At 33.3% G+C, this 21,760-nt stretch overlaps 1 protein-coding gene across 1 annotated transcript; it reads right to left on the bottom strand.

Moving 5' to 3' along the window:
• Nucleotides 1-1,352: 1,352 nt before the first annotated feature.
• Nucleotides 1,353-6,372, bottom strand: LOC139862951 (vicilin-like seed storage protein At4g36700). The gene is made up of 5 exons (XM_071851578.1): nucleotides 6,045-6,372; nucleotides 3,415-3,599; nucleotides 2,636-2,719; nucleotides 2,161-2,535; nucleotides 1,353-2,076 (listed from the first exon to the last, which is right to left on the bottom strand). The coding sequence occupies exons 1-5, from the start codon at nucleotides 6,364-6,366 to the stop codon at nucleotides 1,477-1,479; spliced, it is 1,566 nt and encodes a 521-aa protein (XP_071707679.1). The 5' UTR covers nucleotides 6,367-6,372; the 3' UTR covers nucleotides 1,353-1,476.
• Nucleotides 6,373-21,760: the final 15,388 nt, after the last annotated feature.

Here is a 21,760-nt window from a genome sequence, read left to right as displayed (position 1 = left end):
TATATATATATATATATATATATATACCGTAAGTTGGTTAGTAGAATAACAAAATAGATCTCAATAAAGAAATACAGACATGAAATAGTAATATCAAAAGCCGTTGTATACTAATCAAAATCCTCTATTCATCTCGAAGAATGATTAAGAGCAAACTTCAATTATAAATACAAATATAGATATAGATCTAGATAATTGAGATTATGAAGTACAAAATAAACATAGAACAACCGAATATTACGTTACCAGGAGACATTGGTGCCTTGACCACACATAAAGAATCCACACAAAATTAAAATATGATGTTAGAAATTTGTTTAAAACATAATGAAAGGATACGAAACTCAGAATAACCCAGATACATCTTATTGATGGTATGATCATAACATTATGAAAAGATTAGTTGAGAAATAAGAAACTCATACCTAGTGCACTTAAAGAGTAAGTAAAATAAATTTTGAGATATATATATATATATATATATATATATATATATATATATATATATATATATATATATATATATATATATATATATATGGAGATGTCTTATGTAAATAACTTACGATATAGGAATGCAAAGGGATACAATTTAAAATCATGACTTTTAAGTTAGATCATTCATTAGATGCAAATGAAAGGATTTTGTTGGAGTTATAAAATTAATAATTTTTATTTCATTACATATTGTTAGATACATTTAAATAATAAACAATTCATATGTTATTATACTTATCGTCTTTCATTTGCTTGTATATAGTACGTTTAATTAATTTTTAAAGATTTACAATAATAACTTAATAAGCCATAATAATGGTATAAATGAACGTTTTTACCATAATAAATGAAATAGGTAATTATACTGAGTTTTTGTCCTTTTTACTATTATAAAAAAAATATTGTGAGTAAATTTTATTGAGTTAACCCTATTTATTATAGCATACTTAATTTTCTAAGACTCAATTCTTATATTATGCATTTATATCGTTAGTTTGTCACGTGCTAGGATAATATATTTTTTTCTCTCTAAGATGAAAAAAAATTAAGTTTGTCAATCATTTACCAAATTTTTTCGTAACATAATACAAATACACTACTATCATATATTAACGACATAACTTGATTACTAAGTCTCGATGAATTAGCTTAAGGAACAAGACATATTTCTTTTATTCAAATATTTATTTCCAAGTTGTATTTATTTCCTATTCCAACTTGTACCGGCTATGCCTAATTTCGATTTATTTTAGTAAAATCGCTTGCTTTTTGAAAAAAAAAAAAATAATCTCAAGAAAAGGTCGACTAAGTTCACGAAAAAATAACATAACACAACTTATTATAATAACCCGTCAACAATTTGTCAAAACCACAATTTTCTAAAATGCATAATAAGGAAGTTAGATTATTAACCATGCTAACAATACTGAAGTAGCATCAACAGTAGGAACTCACACCTAACAAATACTTTTAAACACCTTAACGACGATAGGGCCCACCCTCCCCGCCTCGACCATGGACCCCACCTTCCCTCGCCTCTTCCTCTTCGTCCCTCATCCTCCTCCTCATCTCTTCCTCTTGCCATCTAGCCATTTCACCTTCAATTTCAGCCGGTGGTTGTGCTCCTTGTCCCCCATCCCATTCGCTATCGCGTTCTTCTTCCATCAGTCTTTCCTCATCCTCGGCACACGACACACATTCTAAGATAACCGATTTTCTTTTATCCGACAAAACTTCATCAATTAACGTCGCGTTACTAACACCAAACGACTTGGTCAATACTTCTTTATCCAACATTTTTAGAATCGATTTCTTTCCTCCTACGTATTGAGTAGGGTAGTCCTCTAATGTCATTGTGAACCCCACGAATACAAACGACTCGTTATCGAACGACATTTGAGCCATCGGATAATATCTTGGTACAACAAACACATCACCTTCTGCAACTTTAAACCTCGAATTCTTGCACTCTGTTTCATTTACAATTCGAGGACAAACCACTTGAACCATTCCTCGTCCTTCCAACACAATCGCTATTTCCGCACTTGTTGGGTTCCAATGTGGTCCCATCATCGATCCCTTTTACCAACGAAAATATCATGAAAAACTCAAACCATTATTACGATAATAACAACATCTCATAGGTTAAAATTTTAAACATACCTTAGTTAGATTAACCATAAACACGCCGAAATCAGTGTCTTCGAATAAATCTGATTGGTCTTCTGTCACGATAATACTCCATCCGTTATCACTTTCGACATCATAATCTGCATCAAAGATATTGTATGCCTTCTTCTTGTTCCTCTTTAGGTCTTTTTTCTTTTCGTGCTTTTTCTTTACGTCTTTTTTCTTTTTCTCCCTTTTCTTTTTGTTTAATACGTCGAAAGTGTCCTCATTATGCATTCCTAAAAAGGATCGAATAACTCGCGAACCAAATTCTGACGTGGAAGTGACAGACTTCGTATCGGACTGTCCTTGCACAATTAAGGGTTGCCCTTCTCCTGCTCTTAGTTCTTCAATTACTTCATTTGGTACCTGAAAATAGACCACAATTTCGATGTTTACGATCACACAATTTCGTAACATTCAAACTACCATATAAAAAAACATGTAAACAGAGAGAGATGCAGATTACGTTGAGAGTTGCTTGAAGGATTTTGTTGTCAAACCCTAGCACCAGATCATGTAGCCCTGCGTATACTTTCGTACATTGTTTGTTCTGCAACTTGTAGAACACGTGCGTTACAATTAATTAATGTATGTTAAATAGTAATCAAAAAGTTAATTAGCTACATAATGCTCATCTTAATAATTCATAATTTCAAATGATAAACAGTTTTAAACCTTATTATTATTCCGTGCTTAATTTCTTATAAAGATAAACAGATAAAAAAACAATTTGAGATTACTTAGTTATATGTTTTTGTAATAGTTCATAATTTGAAATGATAATCAGTTGGTAATTGGTGGGGAATCATAGCCAACTATTAGAGTGACTCGGGATACATGAAATTGACAACTGAATTCAGTTGCGATTTCAAGATTAAAACCCGATGAGGTTCCGAATTTTTTTCAATACTAATTATATTTAAATATTATTTTAGTGGTTGTTTATATTAAAAAAACTACAAATCGAAAAATATATGTGATACAAATAGTTAAATTTAGTGTTGTCCTATATGATTCAAGGAAAAACAATAAATTCGATAAATATATAGGGTCTTGCAGTTAAATTTAGTGGTGTCCCATACAATTTAAATATATTTACTACATAAAAATTTTAAACTAGTGATTTTTCGTGACCCCACGGGCTATAAGCTAGACTCTCCACTGCAACCGATTGTGACTCAGTCTAATGCATGCAAAAATAAGGAATCTTAAACAATAAATGTGTTTATAAGTTGAAGTTCACACCGGTAGTTCATTTTCTGAATCAGAAAAGATGGCATAAATTTGGAGTTTGTCTACGGACTCCAAGTTGCTTTCCAAGTAAAAGATGGTCTGGGGTGGTAGCCTGTAGACGTCACCCTTGTATAACTCCGTCTGTCTCAGTTCATAGTCCTCTTCGTCAAAGTTGATCCAACTCAAGATTCCGTTGCCTGAATGATAACGAAACATGTTACTCCATTAGTTCGTTACGACCATGTTACTCATCAATCGGTAGTTCGTTTGTATTTTATCCGACAAAACTTCATCAATTAACATATATAGTAGTAAACCTGCAGTTGTTAATGCTTTTAAGCCTGCAGTTGTTTCGTTTGTATTTTTGTTTGTCCTTTTTCATCGATTGACAAGAAGACTTAGTTATATGTTATCATTATTTTAGCAACAAAAAAAAAAAAAAAATACAACTTATTAACTACTCGTTATATTTTAAGTAACATGGGATTAAATTGCATTGCAGTTGGCCATTATTCGATCGAAATACCTATATACACAAGGGAGGCCAGTAAATAATTAATGGAATGCTCAGGTATAATTTGTAAGTAAAAACTATTATGAATACACTATAGTTAACCGAGTTAAGAATGACAAAACATCACATGTATCTATCTATCTATATACTCACTAAATTACAATTTTATTTAGGAAAGAGGTACATTACTCCTCCTCTCTCATTAGACCAATTCCAACAATAACACTTTTTTTTACTTACATCAGCATCATATCAGTTTTCTCTTCCGATTTCTCATCACTTCCTTCCATGACATTCCCATAATATACTACACCCAACCATGACATCTTTCCTTACATTTATTATTATTATTATTATTATTATTATTATTATTATTATTATTATTATTATTATTATTATTATTATTATTTTGCTTGGTATTAACACTCCACCTAACATTGAGTACAGACTACATAGAGTATGTTTGGCAAAACTAGCTAATAATTGGAGCTAAAGCTATTAGTTAGAAGCTGGTAACTAGAAGCTAAAAGCTGGTAGCTGCTAGCTAAAGTTTTTTAGAAATATTTAGGTATTTGACAAAGTAACTGGAGATATTAAAAAATTGTATAATGACAAAAATGGACACGAAGAAAAAAAATTTACATTAGTAATATCTTTACAAAAAAAGTACGATAGAATATATTTGCAAAACTAATATATAATAATTTAATGAAAAATACGATAACATATAATATTTGCAAAATATCATCATGTTAATTTAATGACACATAGTAATTAGCAAACAGTCAAGAACATAATATAATAATAAGCATTACTGACGTGCATTCTAAATTAAATTAACATATCGTTACGAACGTGTTTCATCTTATTTCAAATGAGATTAAATTCTAAATTAAAGCATTACTTGAGCATTTAGTTTAGTTTAGTAGTAATAAAGAAGAGAAATATGAGAAAATTATAATCAGATCATTGAACTAACACTTTAAAATCTCATATTAACCAAAATTTACTTCTGATATGAATTTGAAAATTGCAAACAATCACTTCAATTAGCAAAACCTAGAAGTTTTTTATTACTATAATGCAAAAAAGGATCTCCACAAACTAATACGTAGTATTAAATACTTGAAAAAGTAAATAATTTGTCCACTTCAAAAGTCAAAACACGTGGGGAAGATTGGTTATGTACGTGGAGGTTATATATAAATTCTTTTAAGGTTATTTAAGTAAATAATATTTCAAAAGCTAGATGTTTTATGAAAGGGAATTGATATGTACACAATCCAAAATTGTTATGTACGCAACTATAATGTTTTACAGAGTACAGTACAGTAAAAAAGTATAATTTTGAATTATGTATATATCATTACCCTTTATGAAATGCTTGTTGAGAGATGTTTCTCACTCTAAAAGCTAGTAGTTAAAAGTTTCAAAAAGTTTATATTATGTACTTTATTTATTTTTGTATGTTCAAAATTCACCACACACAAAAAAAACTACCTAACATTATCTTCTATCTTCTTCCTTCTTTACCCACGCCACCATAAACTTCATTTTCGTACTTCTATTTTCAGTGAAAAGAACTCACCATTTTCATACCTTTTTTCAAAACATAAAAATAATAATTATCATAAATTAAACAAAGAGCCGTTAAATGGACAAAAAGCTCAGCTTTCTCGCCCTCAAATGTGCGTGAATATGACATGATCCATTTCAGGGCAGCTAGAATGCCAACAGAGCCCTTGGTTAAATGCTTTGAGGGCGGGTGAGGACACCTACCATTGAGTGTTCTTATATATATCCATGTTATTGTCCGGTAATGAATGTCCACTTTATTGTTTAACCAATTAGAAACAAGTTAATTGGATAAAACACTTGAGCGTTTTGTCCTCATTTTGAATTGAACTGAAACAATATACGGAGTACTTATTTTGTATAATCTAAACAATGGCTACATTCTTTCTCCTAAATTCACAAATCTAATTATAAGATTTAGTAAATTACTATTGGCCATAAAGAATTGGTGCATTGCACTATACATAGCTCATGCAGTCATACATAACAATTATGCTTTTGAACCTAATTATCTGGAATTTAAAGCTTAGTTGAGGATTATATAATGTAGTACCTGAGTTGACATAGAAAACCATATTTGTATAAAGATAAACAGGCAGAAACAGTGAGCATGGATTTAAGGTAATAAAATGGAGGCAGTAACACTCATTGCCACTACGATCGTTAATTTTAACGGCTGAGATTTCACCAAACTCCGTCGACACTAACTGCCACCTCTCATCTTTTGTCACCGTTGGTCCCTCACTAACCGGCACCGTACCACGGCGACCACCACCTAAAGCTGTAGTTGCAAATGCATGGGGTAAACAGAGAAAAATAGATACTAGAAAAAATGTGTAGAGTACATAACAAATTGAAAAGCGTTTTGATTTCATTTTTTGTACGTAATTGGTTTTGAAAATTGAAATGCTGTGACTGAAGTTAAATAATGTGACTGAAGTTTGACGTGGCTCTGGGTGTTGAACACGTGAATGGAAGATGGGCCCAACCTGGGATTCATTGGTTATGTTTGATTTTATTTGTGGACGACAGTGAGAGGTAACTTCTTGGAAGTTTCGCGGTTACTATGTGAGTTATCATTTTTGGAGTGATTCACTGTGCAAGAGTAAAATGAAGTTTACTACTGTAGTATATTGTTAATTATTTTGTTGTAAAGCGTTAACTATGCATTCATGAGATTAAAAGTTGTTTTAGGTTGTCCTTATGATGTGAAAGGAAGTTTGCTTGAAGAAAACAAGTAGATTAGAATTTTCACATTCAGAATACTTGATAACACCATGAGTTTCATGGTTGCTTTGATGATTTTGAGCGTGGAGTCAAATTATATATTTTCTGAAGAAAACGTAAAAATGTTAAATTTAAAGAGAATATTATAGTGTGTTAAAATTTAACTAATTTTTTTTTTTGAGTGATATGTTAATATATGATTGGGAGTTAGTTAAATAAATAAATAAGGTGAACTATGAGGTGTCAAATTTGAATAATTGAATTGACTGTTAAATTTTCCCATCTTCCAAAGCTAATGTAACTAACGCCTAAATTTAACGCCCTATAATAGACGTTATATGGAGGTTAAATTTCCCCACATTCGAAAAAGGCGTTAAAAACGCCCTGTAGCTCATGATCTAAGGGAGGATATTTTTTTATGTAAACAAAGCCGTTTCAATTTAATTGTCATCAAAATAAAAAATAAAAAGTTCAAGAGATATTATCATTATTATTATCCGTTACATTTTATGTATTTTATAGTAGTACCTTTTACCTTTTTTTTTTATAAGTACATGCATACATTATAACAGCATAGAGTAACTTTACCTCATAAATTATATCTATTTATAAAAATTTACAACTTATTTAGAACATTTCAAATAAAAATACTACACAATTTAATTGAGATATATGACGGGTACTATTTATCATTGTATTGTACTCCGGTTGTGAATTTGGATAATGTTCTCAAGGTTGATTGTGATGAGGGTGCTCCTCCTATAGACGAACCTCTAATGAGATTCGACTCAACTGCATTTTTAATAAGATGTGGAGACCTTCCATAACGATGATATATAATAAGGGTCTCAATGAGTCACCTTTCCTTAAACCTTTCATAATTGGAAATTCCTTCGTCGGGCTGCCGTTAACAAGAAACGATGATCTCGATGGACAAAGACACATCTTGATCTAAGCACGCCAAATAAACCCAACACTTAACACCCAACACCTCAAGCATATGATCAAGGAACTTTCAACTAAAGGTATTATACGCTTTCTCAAAATCCACCTTAAAAATCATCAATTTCTGTTTTCGTTTCTTATACCACGCCATAATCTCGCTCAACATCAACGGTCGTCCAAAATCTGTCTACCTGCAATAAACGCCGTATGCTTTGGACTTATCACCTTATTTACAACTTTAACAAATCGATTTGCGAGAAATTTTGCAATAATTTTATATTGCAATTCTATCAAAGATATAGGTCTAAAATCTTTTTTTCTAATAGGATTACCAACCTTCAAAATTTAAGTAATAGATGCCGATCCCACCCCGTTCGGGATATACCTCGAGGTAAACACTTCGCCGCACAAATGAATTCACATTTACCTGTAAAAGATCCCAATTAGCTTTGTATACCCATCCAGTCTTAGTCTTGGAGCCTTATCTTTTCCACATAACTAAACCGCTTCCTCAATTTCCTCATTAGTAACAACTGATTCCAACACAATATTATCCCCCTCATCCAACCTTTTGTTTGTACGCATCAAAGGAATATCCATATCAATAACTTGTGCCTGGAATTTAACTTTGTAGTATTTCCAAAATTAAAATTTAATCCGATTAGGACATGTAATCCAAACGCCATTAACTGAGATTACATTGACAGCTTGGTGTCGCCTTTTATTATTCAAAATCGTGTGAATAAATGTTGAGTTTTCACTTCTTCCACGTCCCATTTAGTTCTCGCTTTTTAACAAATATCCATCTCCTCCATCCTCACAATATTATTAAGCTCATTCATAACATTTATCCTCTCGTCCAACTCCTCAAGAGAGGCACAATTGTTATCAATCAATGTATCGGTCATGGTTAAGCGGGCTTTAATTTCCTCCTGTCTCGATCTTTCTTTTGTTCTTCTGTTTATCACCCATGGTTTAAGCTTGTTTTTAAGTAACGCAATTTAGATGAGAAATATGCATCACTATTGTCTGCTGAGTTCCAAGTTCTGTCACAAAGTCACCAAAACCATCTCGCATAAGCCATGACGAGAACAACTTGAAAGGAATTAGACCAAAATCTCTATGTTCAACATGAAGCAATAAAGGTACATGATTGGACCACGCCCTATTTAGAGCGATTTCATCTTTAAATCTAGAAAAATTTCTAACATATTAGGTTAAACAAGCACCCGATCTATCCGACTCATTTTTGATCCACTCTTATTCACCAAGTATAGCGTCTTCCACCCATAATCATATCATGAAGGTTAGCATCTCCAATAAAGTCATTAAAGCAAGCCGCTGCATTCTCATTAAAAACACACCTGAACCAATCCTCTTCACACCGAACCTCATGAAAATCGCGTAAAGAATAAACACCCCTACGTTGTCGTTCATGAATTGATGCAATCGGTTCCACAATCTCTGTTTATCACCCAACAACAAAGGACTATAAACATCAATTAAAAACATGTCTTTATCTACATTAGTCCACCTCCCTTGCATAATGTTATACCAATCATCACAACAAATTTGATGTTTATGAAAGATAAGAGGATCCCCTATAGAAATCCAAGTGGCCTTCCGATCTACCTCTAGCTAATGATACCGCATAATCAAAATGAAAATTTCCCCACATCGCCTTAAGATGAAATAATCCTAACATTATCATCTTCGATTCTTGAATACAACATCTACCTCTTCTATGTTTGTGAGAGTCACTAACATGGGATTCGAACGTACCAATTCTCTTGGACTACACAGAATTATTCGAGTTTTCTTCGTGATCAGTTGACTCTACCCCTTTTGGCTTTGCTCCCTCTTTAGAATTCTCCTATTCCCCATCAATTATTTTTTTCTTTTCATCATAATTCTTCACTTGTTCAATATTATCATGCTCCTTTTCACTATTTCCCCCTTATTTTCTTCCACTTCTTTATCAATTTTAATCTCCTCCATATTGATTTCACCCTCTGACCGAACATCCTCTTCATCATCTCTACTCAGATCAACAGTTTCTTTCTCCTCTTCCATATTATCCAAGTTAACATTCCATGTACCCACCTCATGTACATGTACCATATATTCGCTCCCATGAATTATCATCTTAATGTCTTCTATCACCGTTGACATAAGTCTTGTAGCAATACAAATTTGCCCAATAGACATCGGGATTGCCTTTTCTTTTTAGAAAAACTGGAATTTTCATATCATTGTTGGTTTTAATCTTGACTGATCTAACTGATTTGGTAGATATATGTTTATCATGTTTGAGCACAATCAAATTATACACACTTTGATATTTAAACACAATAAGAAACTGCACTTTATTGATAACTGATTGTGATAATAATTCTGTACATATGACCCACATATTTATAGGACACTAACAGGTACATGTGTGGCAGTTACGACCCATGAACCAGTGCCACAAACTGTTGCCTCTTCTCAGTAAATAACCGCCACACTAACTACCATATTAACTAACTAATTAACTGACCCTAATTACATCTGTTAAGACCCAAATACACCCCAAACAACATTTATCTTAACCCAATACTTGCTGACCATTAACACTTTCTGACCCAATTAGACACATAACTTGAACACAATATTATCTTATTGATTTTGTCATTATTTCCAACATATTTCCCCCTAATGACAAACCAATTAGTATATGATTCTTTAATCTTTCTTCATGTTATGACAACAAAGTCATCAGATCTTTTCTTGTTGCTGTTGGCGCTACTTTCCTCACTTGAAACATCATACTCTTCAATTGTTGGTTCTTCACTCTCATCATCACTAACTCGTTTCAAAAAATTCCCATTTTCATTTTCAAATAGACCCATCTTCGCAGCCTGATCTACATCCTCATTTCGAGTTTCTATTAGATCATTCTTTTGGCTAGCCATACCGCTACCTCACTACAAATCACCAATGGTGTCTGCCTTTGGCCATTTGGGGCCATCATTTTTTCTTACCTATTCGGGGCCATCCTTTGCTTCCTTATAGTACCTTTCTTGTGGAAACAAGTAATCCTCATTCATCCCTTTGAACCTTGCATCTTTTTCTTCTCGTGTTTCTATACACATTTCGTCCTTAATCATGTAGTCTGCAAGTTTTGTAATCATCTCAACAACATATTTCCCAAAATTGTTAAGATGATCATCTTGAAATGATTTTTTCTTCTTTTCCTTGATTAAACATGTGTCGTATAGTACACCTTGTCCCCTTCACTTCCACTTCGAATCCCTATTGGATTAGTTGGTGCAAACTAAGAACATTTGTACTTATTTTTGGTACAAACGAGACACATGGAACAATCTGATTCTTTCCACAAGTTACCCCAACAACTTCGCCAACACCATTTGAAATTAAATGATTGTCATTGTGTCCTATCATTTCTAACCTAAAACATGGTTTAAAACGCACAAATAAATCACGGTTTGGTGATAAATGTTTTGTGTAAAAACTGCTTACATACCAGATTTTATTCCATTCGCCTATATCAGATCCATCCACCATATAGTCATCAAGAACGCTTATGCTTTCTTTATATTTCTTCAAACGTGCTTCCTTATTTTGAGTATCAATCACAGCTCTCTTTCCCTTTGCATCACTGCTGCGTTGTCAATTCATCCCTGGACAATTCCAGTACGCGTTGAAATGTCCCGTTCATATTGATTATAAACGTTCCATATTAATTGATTTCGTTGCGAGGTTTTGACCTCTATATGAGACGTTTTTCAAAGACTGCATTCGTTTTTAAAACAAACCATAACCTTTATTTTATCGACAAGGTTAAAAAGTCACTACTTACATTATTCAGAAATGATAATCTAACAAATATCACACATACACACTACCAATACATATTGGTTTACAAATATTAATATGTTACAACAAAATAAATCTCGAATGCAGTTTTAAACAATATTATACAAGCATGCTGACACCAAATCTTGTTCATATAATAGCATGCAACAGCAGAATCTCTTAATAATCACCTGAGAATAAACATGCTTTAAACGTCAACAAAAAATGTTGGTGAGTTATAGGTTTAACCTATATATTTATCAAATCGTAATATTAGACCACAAGATTTCATAATTCAATATACATCCCATACATAGAGATAAAAATCATTCATATGGTGAACACCTGGTAACTGACCTTAACAAGATGCATATAGAATATCCCCTATCATTTCGGGACTCCCTTCGAACATGATGAATTCGAAGTACTAAAGCATCCGGTACTTTGGTTGGGGCTCGTTGGGCCCAATAGATCTATCTTTAGGATTCGCGTCAATTAGGGTGTCTGTTCCCTAATTCTTAGAATTACCAGACTAAAAAGGGGCATATTCGGTTTAATAATCCAGCCATAGAATATAGTTTCATTTACTTGTGTCTATTTTGTAAAACATTTTATAAAACTGCATGTATTCTCATCTCAAAATGTTAGATTTTAAAAGTGGGACTATAACTCACTTTCACAGATTTTTACTTCGTCGGGAAGTTCGTCGGGAAGTAAGACTTGGCCACTGGTCGATTCACGAACCTATAACAAATATGTACATATATATCAAAGTATGTTCAAAATATATTTACAACATTTTTAATACGTTTTGCTATTTTAAGTTTATTAAGTCAGCTGTCCTCATTAGTAACCTACAACTAGTTGTCCACAGTTAGATGTACAGAAAATAAAGCAATATATATTATCTCGAATCAATCCACGACCTCGTGTATACAAGCCTCAGGCTAGATCACAACTCAAAGTATATATAATATTTTGGAATCAACCTCAACCCTGTATAGCTAACTCCAACATTACTGCATATAGAGTGTCTATGGTTGTTCCGATATATATATATATATATATATATATATATATATATATATATATATATATATATATATATATGGGTCGATATGATATGTCAAAACATTGTATTCGTGTCTATATATATATATATATATATATATATATATATATATATATATATATATATATATATATATATATATATATATATATATATATATATATATATATATATATATATATATATATGGGTCGATATGATATGTCAAAACATTGTATTCGTGTCTATGGTATCCCAAGATTACATAATATATTAGAATACATGTATAATACAATATGAGTTAGCTAGGATATGATTAATATAGATTTGTTACCAATTTTCACGTAGCTACAACAAGAAAAATTATCCAATCTTGTTTTACCCATAACTTCTTCGTTTTAAATCCGTTTTGAGTGATTCAAGTTGCTATGGTTTCATATTGAACTTAAGTTTATGAATCTAAACAGAAAAAGTATAAGTTTATAGTCAGAAATACATATTACAAGTCATTTTTGTAAAGGTAGTCATTTCAGTCAAAAGAACGACGTCTAGATGACCATTTTGGAAAACATACTTCCACTTTGAGTTTAACCATGATTTTTGGATATAGTTTCATGTTCATAAGAAAAATTATTTTCCCAGAAGAACAACTTTTAAATCAAAGTTTATCATAGTTTTTAATTAACTAACCCAAAACAGCCCGCGGTGTTACTACGACGGTGTATATTCGATTTTACGGTGTTTTTCGTGTTTTCAGGTTTTAAATCATTAGGTTAGCATATCATATAGATATAGAACATGTGTTTAGTTGATTTTAAAATTCAAGTTAGAAGGATTAACTTTTGTTTGCGAATAAGTTTAGAATTAACTAAACTATGTTCTAGTGATTACAAGTTTAAACCTTCGAATAAGGTAGTTTTATATATATGAATCGAATGATGTTATGAACATCATTACTACCTCAAGTTTTGTGGATAAACCTACTGGAAATGAGAAAAATAGATCTAGCTTCAAAGGATCCTTGAATGGCTTGAAAGTTCTTGAAGTAGAATCATGACACGAAAACAAGTTCAAGTAAGATTTTCACTCGAAATAAGATTGTTAAAGTTATAGAAATTGAATCAAAGTTTGAATATGAGTATTACCTTGTATTAGAAAGATATCTTACTGTAAATAAGAAAGATTTCTTGAAGTTGGATGATCACTCAAAGTGGATTTGCAAGATTGAAAGTAAGCTAGCAAACTTGGAAGTGTTGTTGGTGTATTCTTGAGTAGTTGTTTTATAACTTGGTTTATGTATGGATTTATGAACTAGATTGAGCTAGATTTTATTGAAGATGATGAAGAACACTTAGAACAAAGGAAGAAAACTTGAGAGAGAGTAGTTTGATTCAAGAAAATTGCAAAGTGAATGTATTTGTGAGGTACCTCACTCACGTGATTTTGGGGTCTCCATATAGACTCCATTAGTTTATATTTTTGTTAGATATTTCATGTTAGATGTTAAATGATGGTTCCCACATGGTTAGGTGACTCACATGGGCTGCTAAGAGCTGATCATTGGAGTGTATATACCAATAGTAAATACATTTAGAAGCTGTGTATTGTACGAGTACAAATACGAGTGCATACGAGTAGAATTGTTGATGAAAATGAACGAGGATGTAATTGTAAGCATTTTTGTTAAGTAGAAGTACTTTGATAATTGTCTTGAACACTTTCATTTGAACATATGATCATAAAACCCTAACTCATTTTCATAAACCTTAGAATTGTACATTATATTTATATTAACTTAATAAATAAGCTTAGTAACCAAGTATTTAGATTAAAGACTTGAAACACTTTCATTTGAACATATGATCATAAGATAAAAACATTTCTACACTTCATCATTTTCACAACTAGTTTTGATTACTTTGTACTTAGCCATTTCTTTCACTTAACTAACATTGATCTATCTTGATTAGAACCTAACCTTAGCTTACTTCCTAAACCCTAAACATACAAGTAAACATCTTAGAATTTATACATTAAAAGACTACACAAGTACATGTACACTTGCAAAACCAAAAATTGACTAGAACATCTATACCATCATCATCATCATCATCATCATCATTTTTCATAATCATCATCATCATCCATATCATCAAACCACCTTTCCCTAATGCTTCCTCCCTAAGTAAACCTCATGCAAAACATCATCATATACTCCATTAATGGCAAGTGGTGAGTCATCTCCTCCCTTCCTCCTCCTTGTGTCACGTCCAACACCATCCACCACCACCATCTCTATATAAACCCACTACTACGTCACTTTCTCTCATTTGTTCATTCTCCCTTCTCTCTCACACTTCTATACTCTCTAAATACAGATCATAAACCATCCTTTGATCATCTTCTTTAAGCATTAGGAGTACATATCATCAAGGTATAACTAGCTAAACTAAATCTATTCATCATTTCTAGTCATAATCAAGAACTTTCATGGTGTTAAAGCTTGATCTAGAGTGTTAAATCACTCAATGATGACTATATAGATAACCATGATCTTGATGATAGATCAGTAAACTTAAGATATCTACATGTCCTATGTCTTAAAATGAAGCTAAACCAAGAGCTAAAGTGGTTAAACTATGTAAAACTGTTTTGTCTTTGAGCTATCCAAATTTTTACTTGAAGTTCATGACCTAAACACCAACCTATGGTTGATCTCTGGAACTCATAAATTTCTATGATGTTCATATACGTGTTTGAGACTTCTAGTAAAAATTTCATGATTTATCTCAAAGAAAAACTCATTTTTAAATTTTATTTGGTGAGACAGGTTCAGATTCAAAGCAATCTAACCAAGTGTCAAAGATTCATGTATAAATAAAAATATAAGATATATCTTAAGCTAAAGTCTTCTGATCTAAAACATACACTTAATAAGGAAACCATGGATAGCAAAATCACCAAAATCCATTAAGAAATCATTGAGAAATAGTCCTATCTAGTTGACACAAGATTTTGTTGAAGTCGGAAATTGGTCTAAAACCTTATCTCTAAAGACAAGGTTAATGAAGACCTGGAGGCTATTCCTTTTGAGAATATGCACTTTTACATGTGCTAAGACTTTTATAAACTTCTTGAGTCAAATAAATAAGTTTGCTATTCCTAAACTTGCATAAGATTTTATAGTGTAAAACTAAACTGTTTTGCACACTTGTAAGGAAATGAACTTTTAACCAACTTATGTTTTGAGTTTAGAGGCTAACCTTACATGGTTAGAAGCTAGACTCAACGAGCTTTCCAGAGATAGTAATCTCACTTAAAATGGATGTCTAGATTAATAGAAACACCTACACTAATGTTACAGTAAAATTAGTCAAAAACAGTCTACTCTTAAAACTATGAACTAGTAACTTTTGAAACCTAGAACCGAATTAGACATGTAAGATTACTTAAAGGATTGATCTTAAACCTAATCTAAGTACTATATTAGATAGTATGACCTCTGACCTATTAACATTTCATTAGGTCTCAAGATCGGAACACCGAACATAATCTGACTGATTACCGTGAACGCTTTACACCGCATCACTTGTGAGTTCGTAGTCCCATTTTTAATCAATCTTTTATACTTTTGGGATGAGATAATACTTGTTTACTGTTTTACATATTGGAATCAAGCACTTACAACTATATTCTATGTTGAGTAACAAAGGTCAATTTAGAAAGCCCGATTTTGATATCGTTAATTACCGGTTTGGTAAACGCGAATATTATGAATAGATCTATTTGAGGATGACTCCTCACATCAAGATAGGCCTTCTAGGCTATTGGATGCATAACCTCAGACCACATGCACCTAGACCTTAAGTGACGCTTGTTTTCGGGTACTTTTACGTTAACGTTCGATATCGAAAGCTCATAAACTAGAATATCTTTTTAACTGTTTTATACATGAAATCTTGATGTCCATTAACTTATACATTGTAGCTAAATCTATGAACTCACCAATATTTATATTAACGTTTTTAAGTATTTATCTCAGGTACTTAGCTTTTGGAGCATTTTCAGGTCGGACATCGTGGAAGTTTAAAAATGTCTTTTGTTAAATCTAGTATTGATAGGCTAGATTATGATGTATTTGTATTTGTACTGTATCTGTACTTGAATTTTGAAACCACGATGTAACAAAACTAAAAACAGAGACTGTGATGTAATAATATTTATGTTTCCGCTGTTACGTTGACTATAACCTGGGATACTATGTTAAAGTTCACACCACGTCTTGGGAAATCGAGACGAGGGTCGTGACAGACATAGTATCAGAGCTTGGGTTATAGGGAATGTGGACGACATTAGTGTGTCTAGACCTGACCAACTAGGATTGTATTAGTGTGTCCCACCTATAACCGAGTCAATATTTTTTTGGTCTCTACTATTTTTCTAGTCATATATTATTACTTTTACTCGTCGGAAAATCTATAGGCTAACTTTTATATGTTGTGTATGTTAAGATGGCGTCGTCTAGTTCTATGGGATCCAACACCGTGACTGCACCTATAATCGCTAGTGATGATTCAGACGACAATTCTAATAGGAATGAGTTTGAAATATACCAACCATTCTGGCGACGATGGATATGGGTTCGGGAAATTCTAGGTAGATGGAACCAACAAGAAGGAACCCCTTTCATGAGCATATTGTGCCTTCGACCATTAATGGCAGGGATGGATTAATGGGTCAATCACAACAGGACACGATTTATAACTTGTTTGCTAGAATCTTTAGGCATGAAACACGTATTGAGCGACTTCAAGGGACAGTTGATTACTTGTACATCCAGGAGAATCAGGATGCTAATGATTCTCATTTTAATGAGCTTGAGGAAGTACACTGTACACAGCATGAGGAGATCGAGTTGTTGAAATACCGTGTGGATGATTTGTGGGCAAGGAATCGTGACCTTGCGGAGCAGGTGGCTAGTTTAGGAACTCGTCTGAATGAAGTGGTTTTGGTGGTTAATGCCATTGTTCCACAGTAGTTCTACCGTTAGGGATTAGGAGTGTTGATTTTATAGCTTACACTCTTAAGATGTTCATATTTCGGATATTATAGGTTAAGTAACTAATGTAATAGTTGTTTATATGTATGAAAGGAACTAACGGGTAGGTTAGATACCCAAATTTCGTAATATTGAAAAGCCTATCTTAATCGATAACTTTTATATTATGATTGCTTGAGTTCATTTTCATATTATGAACAATTATATATATGTTACTTATAATATCTCAAAAATTTGAATTATCTTTCTTTGTTAGAAAAATGCCTCTGAAGAGAAATCCAAACACAGGAATGAGTGCTGCTCAGATTGAGGAGATGGTAACTCAAAAAGTAGCTGAAGCAGTTGCTAACGCTAAAGCAAGATGTGCATCAAATGTCGCGAACGAAAGGAGACCCGAAGTGGCAAACGTTCAGCAGCGATGCAATTACAAGGCATTTATGGGTTGCAAGCCCCAGAGTTTTTCAGGAACGGAAGGACCCGTAGGGTTAATGAGATGGCTTGAAAAACTAGAATCGGTATTCAAAATCAGTGAGTGCGCAGACAATGATCGAGTGAAGTTCGCATCATGTACTCTTTTGGATGGAGCCTTAACCTGGTGGAATTTTTTGGCCAAGTCTGTGGGTATTGATGTTGCATATAATATGCCATGGGAAGAATTCAAGAAGCAGATGATTGATGAGTATTGCCCAAGGAATGAGATTCAGAGGCTAGAAACTGAGTTGTGGAACTTAAAGTTATAAGGAACGGATATCTCAGGATATACTAATCAATTCCTTGAGTTAGCTTTAATGTGCCCAACCATGGTCACTCCCGAATATAAGAGAGTTGAGAGATATATTTGGGGTCTGTCAGAACACATTCAAGGAAATGTTATGTTGTCTAAACCTAAAACAATCCAGAGTGCTATTCGTATGACGCATGATTTGATGGCGCAAGTAGTGCGACGTCAACCAATCAATGCTAAGACGAATGTGAAGGTTATGACTGAGAAGCGTAAGTGGGATGGAAACCAAGAAGGTAATTCCAAGAAGTAAGGAACTGCTAAGGTTGAGAGTTTGAATAACAAGTATGCAGGAAAGAAACCCTATTGCAGCAGATGCACGAAACATCATTTTGGTGTTTGCACTGTAGTTTGTGATCGATGCAAGAAGTAAGGACATCTTTCGAAGGATTGTAGAGTTTGCTTATCAGGGAATGATAAAGGCGATAAGAAAAATCAGAATGTTTGTTTTTAATGTGGTCAAGCAGGGCATTTCAAGAAAGAATGTCCTAAGGCTAAGAAGGGTGAAACGGCTAAGGGCCGAGCTTTTCAGATCACAACGAAGGAAGCTCGTGAGGACCCAGAGTTAGTCACGGGTACGTTCCTCCTCAATAATCATTTAGCATCTATTTTATTCGATATCGTCGCTGATAAAAGTTTTATAGCTAAGCATTTTAGCGTTGCGATAAATAGGCCTTTAACTACCTTAGATACTAGATATGATGTAGAATTGGCAAATGGTAAGTTGATAAAAGTAGATAAGATTATGCGAGGTTGTGCCTTAAATTTGTCAAACAATCTGTTCAAAGTTGATTTAATGCCCGTTGAGTTAGAAACTTTCGATGTTGTTATTGGTATGGACTGGTTATCTAAAAATCGTGCGGACATTAATTGTGCGGAAAAGTCTATTCGTATACCTCTTGAGAATGGTGAGAACTTAGTAATTCAAGGAGATAAGAGCAAGGTGAACCTTAATATTATTTCTTGTATGAGAGCTCGAAGATATCTAAAGAAGGGATATCCTTCCATTCTCGCGCACGTGAAAGAACTCAAAACCAAAGAAATTGGATTGGAGAATGTTCCAGTTGTTCGTGAATTTCCACAAGTATTTCCAGAAGATTTACCCGGTCTACCTCCGCATAGACAAGTCGAATTCCAGATTGATTTAATTCCCGGAGCCGCACCAGTTGCCAAATCGCCTTATCGATTAGCTCCTTCAGAACTACAAGAACTATCAAATCAACTCCAAGAATTATTAGATAAGGGATTTATTCGACCTAGAGTTTCTCCGTGGGATGCTCCAATCTTGTTTGTCAAGAAGAAGGATGGATCTTTCAGAATGTGCATTGGCTATCGAGAGCTGAATAAGCTTACAGTCAAGAATCGTTACCCGTTACCAAGGATAGATGATCTATTTGACCAATTGCAAGGGTTAAGTGTTTATTCCAAGATCGACCTCAGATCAGGGTACCATCAATTGAGAGTCAAAGAGGACGATGTGCCTAAGATAGCGTTCAGAACACACTATGGCCATTATGAATTTTTGGTAATGCCTTTTGGTTTAACCAAAGCCCCTGCAGTATTTATGGATCTGATGAATAAAGTATGCAAACCATATCTAGATAAATTCATCATAGTGTTTATCGATGATATTTTGATCTACTCCAAGAATAAGGAAGAGCACGAGCAACATTTGAGATTAGTTTTGCAACTTTTGGAAAAAGAGCAGTTATATGCTAAATTTTCAAAGTGTGGTTTTTGGCTCTATTCAGTCCAATTTTTGGGTCATGTGGTTAATAAAGAAGGCATCCATGTTGATCCTACCAAAATTGAGTCTATTAAGAATTGGGAAGTACCTAAGAACCCGTCTCAAATTCGTCAATTTTTAGGACTTGCTGGATATTATAAAAGATTTATTCAAGAATTTCTCCAAGATAGCAAGACCATTAACTGTGTTGACGCACAAGGATAAGAAATTTGAATGGTCCCGAGCACAGGAATCTACTTTTCAAATGTTGAAACAGAAGTTGACAACTGCACCAATACTATCACTACCGGATGAAAATGAAGATTTTCTGGTTTATTGTGATGCATCTCGACAAGGGTTAGGATGTGTTTTAATGCAACGACAGAAGGTCATTGCGTACGCATCCCGTCAACTGAAGAACCATGAGCAGAATTATACAACTCATGATTTGAAGTTAGGAGCCGTTGTGTTTGCGTTGAAAATATGGAGACATTATTTATATGGGACCAAGTGTAACATATATACAGATCATAAAAGTCTTCAGCATATTTTCAATCAGAAACAGTTAAACATGCGACAAAGACGTTGGGTGGAGCTTATAAATGATTACGATTGTGATATTCGGTATTGTAACGACCCGTCAAAATCGCTATTGACGCGGCACGTTAATCATTGATTCCACGGTAAGGTTTTGACCTCTATATGATACGTTTTGATAAAATAATGCATTCATTAAAATAAGTGACTTTCTAAACATAGAAAGTTATAAACACGTGGGTGAGTGTTTAGGTATAAGCAAATCCCCAAAATACATAAGTTTTTATCATACAGTTTGACATCACAGTCAAATTATTTATTACACAACGCAGTTTTATTTCGAATGCAATAAACTTTATACAAAGCATGAGAGACTCCATGCAGGCAACAAACACATCACAGCGGAAGCAGTCTAAGGACCTGAGAATAAAACATGCTAGAAAGTCAACACGAATGTTGGTGAGTTATAGGTTTAATTGCTCGAGTCATAAATATAAAGATGGACCACAAGATTTCATCAAAAGTTTATCAATAGATTCTACGTAACAGAGCACCCTGATAACTAAACTTAACGCTATAATGATAATTACCCTATTCGTTTTAATACACGCAAACCAACGTATCATAAACTCAAATAACATACGCCCGTTAAAAGGCTAGCGCTCTACCTCGGACGGGGATATCAAGCCCTATGGATCCATATACAATTATTCGCGCCCACCAGTCCATATCTTATGTACTGGCAGCTGCTAGTTACCAAAGGTAAGGGATTTTCTTTTTAACTCAGTGTAGAATTAAGTATGTACTTGTATCCATTGCGTTAAAAATAAATTGCATGTATTCTCAGCCCAAAAATATTTAAAGCATTTAAAAAGGGATCTATAACTCACGGTTCAATATCGAGATTCAATATTGTAGGCAAATTGCGTAGACTTAATGATGGTAGACGACTGTATGGTTGGCCTTGGATTCACGAACAATACCCCGAACAATACCCAATATTTCCTTAGCTTAAAACGGTTGAAACCCGAATTAAAACACCCTCGTATATACTTTTTTATTATTAAACTTAAATTAAAATTAAA

Source organism: Rutidosis leptorrhynchoides, chromosome 8 (assembly GCF_046630445.1).
Source record: "Rutidosis leptorrhynchoides isolate AG116_Rl617_1_P2 chromosome 8, CSIRO_AGI_Rlap_v1, whole genome shotgun sequence".
NCBI lineage: Eukaryota > Viridiplantae > Streptophyta > Magnoliopsida > Asterales > Asteraceae > Rutidosis > Rutidosis leptorrhynchoides.
This window is presented reverse-complemented; position numbering and strand designations above follow the sequence as displayed.

Coding starts and splice junctions, on each gene's coding strand:
- LOC139862951 (XM_071851578.1), bottom strand. CDS start 6,366: ATGAAATCAAAACGCTTTTCAATTTGTTATGTACTCTACACATTTTTT. Junction 2,720..3,414: donor ATTCAGAAAATGAACTACCG/GTGTGAACTTCA, acceptor TACAAGTTGCAG/AACAAACAATGTACGAAAGT. Junction 2,077..2,160: donor TTATGGTTAATCTAACTAAG/GTATGTTTAAAA, acceptor CGTTGGTAAAAG/GGATCGATGATGGGACCACA.